Source organism: Dendrobates tinctorius, unplaced genomic scaffold (genome assembly GCF_039654945.1).
Source record: "Dendrobates tinctorius isolate UK_male_01 unplaced genomic scaffold, ASM3965494v1 ptg000084l, whole genome shotgun sequence".
Classification (NCBI taxonomy): domain Eukaryota; kingdom Metazoa; phylum Chordata; class Amphibia; order Anura; family Dendrobatidae; genus Dendrobates; species Dendrobates tinctorius.
In genome coordinates, this window is record NW_027361752.1 from 26,128,093 (window position 1) to 26,141,250 (window position 13,158).

Sequence of the window (13,158 nt, forward strand, 5' to 3'; positions counted from 1 at the left end):
GGGGTTCAGCGGCGGCAGGTCCAGTGGTGGGGGGGTCCTGATGGCGGCTAGCCGGCAGGAAAGACTACGGCCTGTGCACAGGCTGCAAGCCATGGTCTTTCCTGCCGGCTGTGACAGAGGTGGGTGGGCAGGCAGCGGCGGGTCCGGCGGGGGTGTCCTGGCGGTGGCCAGCCAGCAGGAAAGACCGCGGCTTGTGGCCTGTGCACAGGCCGCAAGCCGCGGTCTTTCCTGCCGGCTGTGACGGAGGTGGGTGGGCAGGCAGCGGCAGGTCTGGCCCATCGGCAGCGGGGGGTCCCAGCGGTGCCCCGCTGGTGGTACTGTGGAAGGGCCTGGTACCACCAGCGGGTGCCATATTGAAATACCCATCACTTGGGTATTTCAATATGGCGGTCGGCGTACTTCCGGTGTGGCAGGGTGGATCGTGGGATTTGAGGACGTCCGGATGGAAGGGGATGATGGACAATTTAAGGTAATTATATATATAGATTTATGGGGACAAAATATGTATTTTGCCAGTTTTTTTAAAAAAATATTTTAACAACCTTTTTTTTACCTTTTTTCACATTTTTTTTTAGTTATTCCCACTATGTGAATTTCACTTTTTGCATTATGATCGCTGTTGTAAAGCATTGCAAAGCAGGAGCATTGCAATGGTTTATAACCTGTCAGCCGTGCAGATGCAAGTTAGTCATGCCTGGTGACCCGGATGCCATCGACCGGAAGATGACGTTACACGGTCGCCGATCAGAGGGCAGAGGGTGGTCTCTCCCTCTACCTGCCTTCTAAGTGCATTTAGGGGGTTAATGTGTCGGAAGCGGTGCAAGCACGGCTCCTGGCAGTGAGTGCCGATTGTCAGCCGTGAGGATCAGCTGACACCTGGTAGCGATCACATGCGCATATCCCCTGTGGTTGCAAAAATGCAAGGACGTCTCTGTATGTCTAAGGTCAGTAAGTACTTATGGATACATTCAAGATCACAAAGGAGTTAAATAACTAAATTGCATTTTATTACATGAAACAACTATTTGATCACCTACAAACCAGCAAGAATTCTGGCTTTCACACACCTGTTAGTTTATCTGTAAGAAGCCCTCTGCACTCATTACCTGTATTAATTGCACCTGTTTGAACTCATTATCTGTTTGAAGACACCTGTCCACACACTCAATCAATCACACTCCAACCTCTCCACCATGGTCAAGCCCAAAGAGCTGTCTAAGGACACCAAGGGCAAAATTGTAGACCTTCACAAGGCTGGATGGGCTAGAGGAAAATAGTCTAGCAGCTTGGTGAGAAGGTGACAACTGTTGGTACAATTATTATTCCAATCATGTCCAGGCCTGTTTAAAGTTCGCCAATGACTATCTTGATGATTATTTCCACAGTCATTAATTCCACAGAGCTTAACAGACATTATCACTGTCCCCGTTGGGTTTCACAATCTACATTCCCTATCAATATGTCTTTGGAGTGTGGCAAGAAACCGGAGAACCCAGAGGAAAGCCACACAACCAAGGGGAGAACATACAAACTCCTTGCAGTATATAACTCTTTATATTTTGCCAGCTGTTTAACCATATGTTCTCACGTTGTGTAAATGTCGTGTTTTTCCATTGCTTTTTTTGTACAAAAAATCTACTGCATTTAACAGTTCAAGCAAAGTGGATATGATTTCATGAAAACAACATGCCCATTGTGTAATTAAAGATGCTGGTGAATTGCTTTTTGGGTGTTTTTTCTGTATAGGCTTCCCTGGGGAGCATGAAAAAATGAAGAGTGAAAGCACAGTTGTAATTTTCAGTCGCCATCTTCTCCATCAACACCTTCGGCCTGGGACAGCTCATAGAATCCCACGGTTTGCAGTATCACCTCTATGCTGGTGACACGCAGATCTATCTGGACCTGACCTCACCTCCCTACTGACCAGAATCCCACAATATCTGTCTGCTATCTCAGCCTTCTTTTCTGCTCACTTTCTCAAACTGAACATGGACAAAACAGAATTCATCATCTTTCCCCCATCTCACTCTACCGCTCCACCAGACCTATCCATCAATGTCAATGGCAGCTTGTTTTCCCCAGTCCCACACGCTCAGTGCCTTGGGGTGATCCTCGACTCTGCGCACTCTCTTTCAAACCACATATCCAAGCCCTCGCCTTCTCCTGCCTGCTCAAACTCAAAAATATTTCCTGGATCCGCGCATTCCTCAACCATGAAACCACAATAACACTAGTGCATGCCCTCATCATCTCCCGCATCGACTACTGCAACCTCCCACTCTCTGGCCTCCCCTCTAGCACTCTGGCACCACTCCAGTCCATCCTACACTCTGCTGCCCAACTAATTCACCTGTCTCCCCGCTATTCCCCAGCCTCCCCCCCATGCCAGGCCCTTCACTGGCTTCCTATTGCCCAGAGGCTCCAGTTCAAAACCCTAAACATGACATCCGAAGCCATCCACAACCTGTCTCCTCCATAAATCTGTGACATGGTCTCCCGGTACCTACCCGCACCCAACCTTCGATCCTCTCAAGATCTCCTTCTCTACTCCCTCCCTTATCCCTTCTTCCCACAACCGCATACAACACTTCTTCAGTGCTTCCCCCATACTCTGGAACTCTCTACCCCAACACATCAGACTCTCACCAACAACGGAAACCTTCAAGAAGAACTTGAAGACCCACCTGTTCCGACAAGCCTACAGCCTGCAATGATCCTCAGTCTACTGAACCACCGCACAACCAGCTCTATCCTCTTCTACTGTATCCTCACCCTTCCCTGTAGACTGTGAGCCTTCATGGGCAGGGTCCTCTCCTTCTGTACTTGTGTGTCCCTTGCCTTACACATGTTTATTGTACTTGTCTATATTTCCCCTTTTCACATGTAAAGCGCCATGGGATAAATGGTGCTATATAAATGTATAACAGTAATAATAAAAATTGTGTGTCTGTGGAAATAAAGCGGCAGTTAGACATCATCCGAGTGCAGTATTATGTTTTCCATGCACTCATTGACTTGCATGGCAGAGTGAAATTCAAATATCTGATCAAACTGCATGAAGATTGTTTTCCACTGTAAAGGGCCCGTTACACATAGCGATATCGCTAGCAATATCGCTATAACATCACTGGTTTTGTGACGCAGCAGCGATATTGCTAGCGATATCGCTATGTGTGATACTTATCTCCGACCGGCTCCCCCGCTGGTTATCGCTGATCGCGCGAGAGCGTCCTGGGCCATTTCTCGGCGGCGGCTTCCTGCTGTGGCAATGAGCGATGCGTGGACAGAGGCGGGAGGACGTCTTCATCGCCTCGTCTGACAGGTAAGTAGCGACCCCCGACCGCTGCTATGTCGCTGGTGAGATCTGCCTGTGTGGCAGCTCACTAGCGACCACTTAGCGATGCACCAGCGACCCTGACCGCGTCGTATTGTGGTCGGGATCGCTGTTGCATCACTAGGTGTAATGGTACCCTCAGACTCTGTTCTAGGACAAAATTGGACATGTGCACAGTCCCATTCCATGGCATAGGTACAAGTATGATCTGTTGTTTTGCCAGATCGCACTTGGACAGCAAATGCGCTTGTGTACAAGTCCAAGGTAATACTTCTAGGTTATCAAAAGAAATGATTCATACAGAGGAGGAAAAAATAGGTTTTGTACCTGGCATGCCGAGGTGGTAACCGGTTGTAAAGTTAGCAACAAATCCTTTTCTGGTAGTAGAAGAGTCTGATGTAAAATACACTGTCATGTGATTGGTTGTGGAGAAGACGTCAGGCACCTGATTTGTCCCAGTATATACAGCTAGAAGGAAAATACATGTCTACATTAGGACATAGTGTGTGTGGGACTTATAGTGAACGTCTGTAGACTTCAGCATGGAACTTACACTGAAACATTTCTTCCCAAACAGTAAATGTGTCTGGTATTGAAGTGACGAACACTCATAGTGACAGCTAGTTAGTGGTTAGTGGCTGTGATCATGCAATGCCCTGCACATGGGGCCATGTGACATAGCGAATCGGAAAACTATACTACATTTCTATTTGGAGGTATTAGTCAATAATGTTACACCTGCTACATATTGGGATAGAATCTTGGAGATGAGAATAACCTCTTTAATTAAATATGCATTTATGGCTGTCTGATAATAATGAAAGAACAATGAATAATATAAGTACTGTATATCACATCTATTAAGTAAAAACAAGGATATAATTTGGTATAAGAACAAAAGATACTGGACATCAGGATATATTTAATATTGGATATCAGGATATAACATGTTAGATATCAGGATATAAAATATTGGATATCAGTATACAATATATAGAACATCAGGATATAATATATTGGACATGTGGCCACAATATATACAGTAGCATCCTATCCACATAAATATATATATATATATATATATATGTCAGGAATACAAGCGTGCAATTGTCTAATTTAATTTAAATTCTAAATTTGTTTTCATATCTTTTAATTCTGTTCTGCTTCTGGAAAGGATCATTAACCCCATTGACCATTTTCTTTTGACACAGGACTTATAAACAATATACAAACTCTTCCAATCATTTTTCTGTTATATATCGAAAACAGAAAACTCTTACAATGACTAGAAGATTTGACATCAAATAAAGTAAAGACTACAAAAATTCAGCCCAACATTATGGTAGAAAAAAAGCTATTACATATATATATATATATATATATATATATATAATTCTTCAAACATTTCTTATTCGTCTCCCTGGACAAGTCCTTTACACTTTATCCACCACAGGGATTGGCCAGGTCATGGAGTCACATAAACACGTCCATTCTCCATTTTCTGATGCCATTATTTTGCTGTGCTAACATGCAATGCACCACTAGACTTTCAGGTTATCTATTGGTTTCACATCTTCTGAATGATAATTTGCCTACATGCCTCTTCTTAGAAGTGAGCAAATCAAAGGAGCGCTGAACTTTATGACCTGCTTTTTATGAGTTGGAAGTTCATCCGCAAACCCTGCACTTCAGTGTCTGGTGGTTTGTTTCAGTTCTTCATCGGTGACAGCATGAAATCTAGCAGCTAACTGTTACTTTGTAATAATTCATAGCACTCACAAGAAGTCTACCGTATACAAGAAAAGCTTCGGAAACCAAGAACTCGGCAAAGAATGGATACTTGCCCAGCAACAACGAATCTGATCCTCTGCCGTCTCTCACTTCAACAACGTCGTATATATTCTCCAGATCAAATACTTGAAAATGCAGCTGGATATTGTGTCCTTCAGCTGCATTCAGATACCATATACCTAGCGAAAAAGACAAAGGAAATTGGATATAATAATATTTATTTAAAGGGAACCTGTCACCTTCTTTTCAGCTAAGACCTGCAGCCACTGCCTTTCGGGCTTATCTACAGCATTCTATAATGCTGTAGATAAGCCCCTGATCTAACCTTAAAGATAAGAAAAATAAGTTTAATTATACTCACCCAAAAGTGGTCCAGTCCGATGGGCATCGCAGGACCGGGTCTGATGCCTCCCATCTTCATATGATGTCGTCATCTTCCTTTCTTTGTGTCATGGCTCATGCGCAGGCGTACTGATCTGCCGTGGGCAGTGCGGTGCGCAGTCCTTGGCTCTGCCCTCAATAGGGCAGATCAGTACACCTGTGCAGGAGCGCGGCACGAAGCAAGGAAGATGATGGCATTGTATGAAGATGGGAGGCGCCGGACCCGGACCTGCAACTCCCATCAGACTGGACCGCCCTCGGGTGAGTATAATAAAACTTCTTTTTCTACTTTTTCAGGTTAGATTGGGGGCTTATCTACAGTGTCTAGAGAGCAAGCATGTGAAAGAATGTTCTTTGGCCAGATGAGACGAGAGTTGAATTTTATGGGCTAAATGTAAGTTTTATGGGCTAAATGTAAAATGCTATGTGTGGTGGACAAGGCCTCTTTCACACTTCCGTTTTTTACAATCAGTCAAAATCTGCCAGGTTTTGAAAAAAACGGATCAGCAAATTTTTTTTGCGGATCCGTTTTTTTCCCCATTGACTTTCATTATAGGTGGATCTTGACGGATTGCCGTCCGTTGCATCCGTTTTTGTGCGGATCCACCATAAGGTTGCTGTCCGTGAACATCCTCAAAGATTTCCAAACGGAGCTTGCAACTCTCTCTCTCTCTCTCTCTCCTTCCCGGCCAGCGGTTCCTTTAAATTTCCTCATTTTGCGGATCCGTCAAAAAACGGATCCTGTGGCATCCGTTCACATCAGTTAGGAACGGATCCGCTTGTCCTCCTTTTTGGCGGATTATAACTGACACAAAAAACTGAAGTGTGAAAGAGGCCTAACTAATACTGCACATTAACCTGAAAACACCATCCCCACCATCAAGCATGGCAGGGACAAGGAAGTTTGGCAGAGTTACGATGGATAGAGCTAAATGCATGGCAGTTGTATTAGGTCACATTTTAGTGATTGATATTTTTGTCACCGCATCCCTCGATGCAGCACTAAAAGTCCCAGCACTTGTCCTAGGGTCACATTCACATGTTCAGTATTTGGTCAGTATTTTACTTCAGTATTTTTAAGCCAAAAGCAAGAGTGGAACAATCAGAGGAAAAGTATAATAGAAACACATAACCACTTCTGACCAAATGACCAAACATTGAATGTGTGAATGTGGCCTAAGTTTTTCTAGTGCCAGCATTCCAGCTTCATTATCTAGCCATTGTTTCAGTTCCAACCAATGTTACTTTACCCTTTTTCACATAAAATTGTTTTTTTAGCGTTTGGTATTCTCATCGCCACATCAGCTTTTATTGGTATTACAAACTCAGCATATGTCCCTTCTTTTACTGTTTTTCTTTTTTTCTTTTTAACATTGACGATTCACCTCATTATTCTTAAATTATGTCATATACTATGTTGTTTTGTGTTCTCTGTTACATACTTTCCGCCTGGTCTTATCTGCTTATTTGTTCTGACCCCTGACCCCATGATGTCAGTGTGTAACCTCCTTTTAGTGCTCTCATTTTAGCATTGGATGTTTCTATTATTACATTCCTAGTTTATATTGTCCACCCCATGTGATAGAATTATGTGTTATCTACTCTTACCTTTTATCCTATTTGTTATTGCGCTCTGACCCTTGACCCCATGATGTTAGTGTGTAATCCTTTTCCTTCCTTCTTTGTCCCTTTAATCTCTGTCTTCTGTACTGCTAACATAAATCCCAGTCTGTGGAAGACATCGGTCCGATGTTGAAACTTGTAGCCCTTATTCTTTTAACAATCTCCTATGAATATATTACCCACCTATATCTCACACTCAGCAGCGCTTAGATCACCTCTTTGTTTTCAGTTTTTTAAGCATGTTTCTGATACATGGTGGTTCCTGCACCACACCATCACCAGGGACAGCTGCAGCTGATTCCTTCCACCTCTGGACAGGATTGTACCTGGTATCTGTACATCCACCGCCCCACCATATGCCCTTTCTGTCAGCCCTACTATCTACTTTATTAATGATAATCTGTCAGCAGGTTTTTGCTGTATAATCTGAGGACATCATGAGGCAGGGGTTGGTTAAAACACAGAATTCAACAATGTGTCACATGTCAAGCTGATGCTGTTTACTTAAACTAAAGGTTTTATCAGCTGGTGATTATCATTGTTGATTAGCTGGCGCATGCTTGTACTCTGCCTCCTTCTGTGATAAGTTGCTCACTGTCTACAGTCAATATACACAGAGAACCTTGTGTGGTCGGGGTTAGCTTTCTCAGCTCTGCTGCATTACTGCATCTAACAACTTTGATTGTATCAGAACGGCTGCCCCAAGACAACTAAGTGATACATTGTTGGATTCAGGATATCTTTGCCTACATCATGCTATGCTCAGATGAGGTAGTGAATGTACCTTCTGGCAGATTTTCTTTAAGGATTTGTGCACTATGGAGCGCCCTGTTTTATATTCTTAGTATAGGGTAAACATCAGGTAACCATTGGGACCCACATTGGCTCCTACAAAATACTGTCCTTTGATGACTATTCGAATTGACGGATATCCTAACGAACCTATGAAATAACTACTGTACAGTATGTAACATTTTGTCCACCCTGTGCGCAATATCTCAACTTTGTTGTGATATCTTTTGGAAAATAGCACGTTTTTGGCGCATTGAAACAATCATCCCCCCCAAATTTTAATCCTGGCAGATAAAACAGTAAATTCATTTCAGACATTTCCCATCATTCTCAGTTTCACGAGAAAAACTTTTTGGCAATGATTATTTACCTAAAACAATAATGAATATTTTTTAATTCAATTATCAGGAGTGAATCCTAAAAGAAGACAGGCGCATCGATAGTTAACTCTGGTCTGCGTCGGCACATTTGGCATAAACCTCAGTAATTTTTCTTTCACAGACTTTTTGTCGAAAAGGAATGCTAAAAATAATAGGTCTACAAAGGTTAGAGCGCCACGTCAGCGCTTAGTCCTTCATGTGGTTGAAGGATCTTTAAAAAAATAAAAAGTAAAAAAAAAAAATTCTGGATTGTTAGAATATTAGTATTTTACTGTCAGAGACTTGCCAGCTTTTTTGAAAAGATAATTGATGTTAAAAACTAATTTGTCGTCTTTTATTCCAAGCAGCACATTGCAAAAACATCCCCATTACCAAAGAGAAGAAAAGGACTGTGAGGTTATTACTGCTCATTATTATTATTGGCAGTGGCCGGATGTTGTTTTTAATTTTTTTATTTTTATCCCAACCTCTCTCGCTATAGTGGAGAATAATTTAGTTCGTACTGATGGACTGGTTAATGAATTTCATCATCTAAAATATAAAGGATTTGATAGAATGTGGAAGCCTCGGATACAACTTAATTAGCTTTTCCAAAATATCTTCTCTCGTGCTGATGTGGAGAATGTATTACCAGAGACTGTTTTGTAATTATATGCTTCCGCACTCAGCTGCGGCACAGACATTCTTCAATATATCACAGTTTGAATGGCAAGGGTCTACGTGCTGCTTCAGTTTTTCCTATCTATCTTCCCTTGTGCATTCAAAGTCTTCTCTCAAGTCAAAAAGTAATACTTTAAAGGGATATTACTAATAGACAGAAACCTTTCCACTCATTCTACTCTATATCATATTAGATAAAAGATGGCAGATCGCATCGATTTCATTGTGAGCTTGTGCACATGATCGTATTTTTGGTTCAAGTGTGATCCGACGAAACATTGGATGGCACCTGGACTAATGTTCTTCTATGAGACAATGCATATGTCTGATTTTTTTTCCTTGGACCGAACCGGTCTAAGGAAAAAATCCCAGCATGCCTGAATTGGATCCAATTATCGGATTGGTTAAGAAAGTCAATGAGTGGTAAACATCGAACTGCACTTGGATGTCATCTCCTCATTCAAGAAAATCAGATCACACTTTGATCAAATGCTGACTAAACTTTGATCAAATTCTCATGAGTTTAATCAGAGTTGACTAGCATATTTGGCTCGATTCTCTTGGATATTGTCGTGTGACCCACGCTAATGGTTGCCCGATTATCTGATGTATGGATATGTCCTTACTCTCCCCCAAAACAAGATAGACCAAACACGGCAAGTCTTTATTGCTCAACTGCGACAACCCCTTTGCACACAAGACCAATGCCCAAACCCCATAACTTCTCTATCTAACATCACTGAAGGGGAGCTTGCTCATCTTCTCTCCAAATCACACCTCACCACTTGTGCACTCAAGCCCATTCCATCCCACCTCCTACCCAACATCACTACCACTCTTATCCCATCCCTAACCCACCTCTTCAACCTATCACTAACTTTTGGTACCTTCCCTTCTGCCTTCAAACATGCCACAATCACGCCTATCCTTAAAAAAGCCAACCCTCAACCCAAAAGCATGGCCAGCTATCACCCAATATCACTGCTTCCATTCGCTTCCAAACTCCTAGAACAGCACATCCACAGTGAACTTTCCTCCCACCTCTCATCTAACTTGCTCCTTGACAATCTACAATCTGGTTTCTGTCCCTATCATTCCACTGAGACATCCCTGACCAAAATTACCAACGACCTACTTACAGCCAAAGCTAACGAACAATACTCTATACTGCTCCTTCTAGACTTGTCCTCTGTTTTCGACACAGTTGACCTCTTACTACAGATCTTCTCCTCCTTTGGAATCAAAGACCTCACCCTATGCTGGATCTCCTCAAACCTTTCCAACTGCATATTCAGCGTCTCCCACTCCCGCACTACCTCCTCATCCCACTCTCTCTCTGTTGGAGTCCCCAAAGCTCTGTTCTAGGACCCCTACTCTTTTCAATCTATACATTCGGCCTGGGGCAACTCATAAAGTCCCACTTATTCCAGTACCACCTTTATGCCGATGATACTCAGATCTACCTCCCTGGCCCAGACGTCACCTCTCTGCGCTCCAGAATCCCAGAGTGTCTATCAGCCATATCCTCCTTCTTCTCTTCTTGCTTCCTTAAACTCAATGTGGACAAATCTGAACTGATCATCTTTCCCCCATCTCACAGATCTTCCTTACCCGACCTATCTAACCTATCTATGCCAATTGACGACATCATGCTTTCCCCCTTACCAGAGGTCTGCTGCATCGGAATAACACCTCCTGTTGCCTCCAGCTCAAAAATATTTCCAATATCCGTCCCTTCCTCAACGCTCAATCTACTAAAATGCTTGTGCATGCCATCATCATCTCCCACCTAGACTACTGCAACATCCTTTTATGTGGCCTTCCTGCTAACACCCTTGCACCTCTCCAGTCTATTATTAACTCTGCCGCCCGACTAATACACCTCTCTCCTCGCTACTCCTCTGCTTTTCCTCTCTGCAAATCTCTTCACTGGCTCCCATTCCCTCAGCGTATCCAATGCAAATTACTAATACTGACCTACAAGGCCATCTATAACCTGCCTCCTCCATATATCTCTGAAATAATCTCCTGATATCTTCCCTCACGTAATCTCCGGTCCTCCCAAGACCTCCTTCTCTCCTCCACACTTATTCGCTCCTCACCCAGCCGCCTCCAAGACTTCTCCCGAATATCCCCCATCCTCTGGAATTCTTTGCCCCAACACAACCAACTATCAGGAAAGCTTACAGCCTACAATGATCCCCGCTGCCTCCTCACCACTACTGGAGCTACTGCCTCACCATCACTGAAGCTGCTGCAACCCCCCAACCTACTGTCTCCTTCCCCACCATCCTGTAGAATGTAAGCCCGAAAGAGCAGGGTCCTCTCTCCCCTCTATATCAGTCTGTGATTGTTAGTTTGTTTACTGTAAGTGATATCTGTAATTTGTATGTAACCCCTTCTCATGTACAGCACCATGGAACCAATGGTGCTTTATAAATAAGTAATAATAATAATAATAATAATAATGATGTCGGAGAAGAGAAGAATTGGGCAGTTTGAACTCAAAGCCCGATCCTTTTGTTTCCTATCTAGATAAGTCACTGGCAGAAGTATCTGGAAACAACTTCCTCTTCTCTTTCAATGAGAATATATGAACTGAGCCAAGAGCTCATTTGTATGGGTAAGTCAACGGAGAGTCATCAGCTGAGCAAGGTGCACAGGTATCTTTAGATTTTTATTCACAGTTTATTGATTGCACTAATGAATAAAGAGGTTATCAAGCCTTAGGTTACAAGTTTGTAGTCTATCTTTGTGACTGCTGACATGTGAATCCTCATGTTGCGCTCACTGTGCGCTGTGAAGATTCTCCAGTGCTGGCAAAAGGAGTTGCAGGTGCGTGACGGCAAATATGTGATTTGCATACCTGCAGTGACATGCCAACTGTATGTACAGATTCTCTCTGAATCCACATTTATTAAGTGAGTCCAGATATAGTCTAGTTGGAATGTGGCCGGAAGCATGCAAGTCACTTACTTGTGGTCAAATGGCATCAGAAAATCTTGACATGGAGAAAGTGGGTGCGATGTGAGGATCTTCAAGTCTGCATTCACCTAGAAGGACTGCAGACTTGTAGCCTAACTTGAAAAACAACAAGGTTGCACCATGAATTAGAATGATTACTCTAGAACATTGAAACTGCATTACTGACATAGAAAATAGGAAAAACAGGAAAAAATGCTAGGTAATGTATATGTGAAATATGAATCTGAAAAATTGCTCTAAAAAATAGTGGAAAAGTGGTACTTAGCGCATAGATTGGCCAATATATGGGAGCCAAACTGCCAATGTCAAGACGTCCTTCAAAGTTGGGTCCCTATCCTGATATGTCACCTCTCCTGGGCAAAAAAGCCTACAATTTATGGGGCAGGAATAGGCCAGCTAACTCACCTGTGGCTGATGAGAGTAGGAGCACATATGTCCAAAAAGGGTTTGATACAAAGAGAGATAAAGGACCGGCACAACTAAGTTAGTGTGAACAGGTGTCAACCAATCTAAAAATATATTGGCCAATCTCTGCGCTAAGTACCTTCTTTTCCACTGTAATTTTTTACGGCAATTTTGCAGATTCATATTTCGTACAGTATATACAGTACAGACCAAAAGTTTGGACACACCTTCTCATTCAAAGAGTTTTCTTTATATTCAAGACTATGAAAATTGTAGATTCACTCTGAAGGCATCAAAACTATGAATTAATGCATGTGGAATTATATAATAAACAAAAATGTGTGAAACAACTGAAAATACTGTATGTCTTATATTCTAGGTTCTTCAAAGTAGCCACCTTTTTTTTTATTACTGCTTTGCACACTCTTGGCATTCTCTTGATGAGCTTCAAGAGGTAGTCACCGGAAATAGTTTTTACTTCACAGGTGTGCATTGTCAGGTTTAATAAGTGGGATTTCTTGCCTTATAAATGTGGTTGGGACCAGCAGTTGTGTTGTGCAGAAGTCTGGTGGATACACATCTGATAGTCCTACTGAATAGACTGTTAGAATTTGTATTATGGCAAGAAAAAAAAGCACCTATGTAAAGAAAAACGAGTGGCCATCATTACTTTAAGAAATGATGGTCAGTCAGTGCGAAAAATTGGGAAAACTTTGAAAGTGTCCCCAAGTGTAGTGGAAAAAACCATCAAGCACTACAAAGAATCTGGCTCACATGAGGACCGCCCCAGGAAAGGAACACCAAGAG

The 13,158-nt window shown here is 42.6% G+C and overlaps 1 protein-coding gene across 1 annotated transcript in view; it reads right to left on the reverse strand.

Moving 5' to 3' along the window:
• Nucleotides 1–13,158, reverse strand: part of TMPRSS15 (transmembrane serine protease 15) — a 473,521-nt gene that overhangs the window by 183,894 nt on the left and 276,469 nt on the right. Inside the window, exons 15-16 of the mRNA XM_073584497.1 lie at nucleotides 5,179–5,304; nucleotides 3,662–3,802 (exon numbers count right to left, since the gene is read on the reverse strand). Of these exons, the coding sequence (XP_073440598.1) occupies nucleotides 3,662–3,802; nucleotides 5,179–5,304 (267 nt within the window). The remainder of the gene's footprint in view (nucleotides 1–3,661; nucleotides 3,803–5,178; nucleotides 5,305–13,158) is intronic.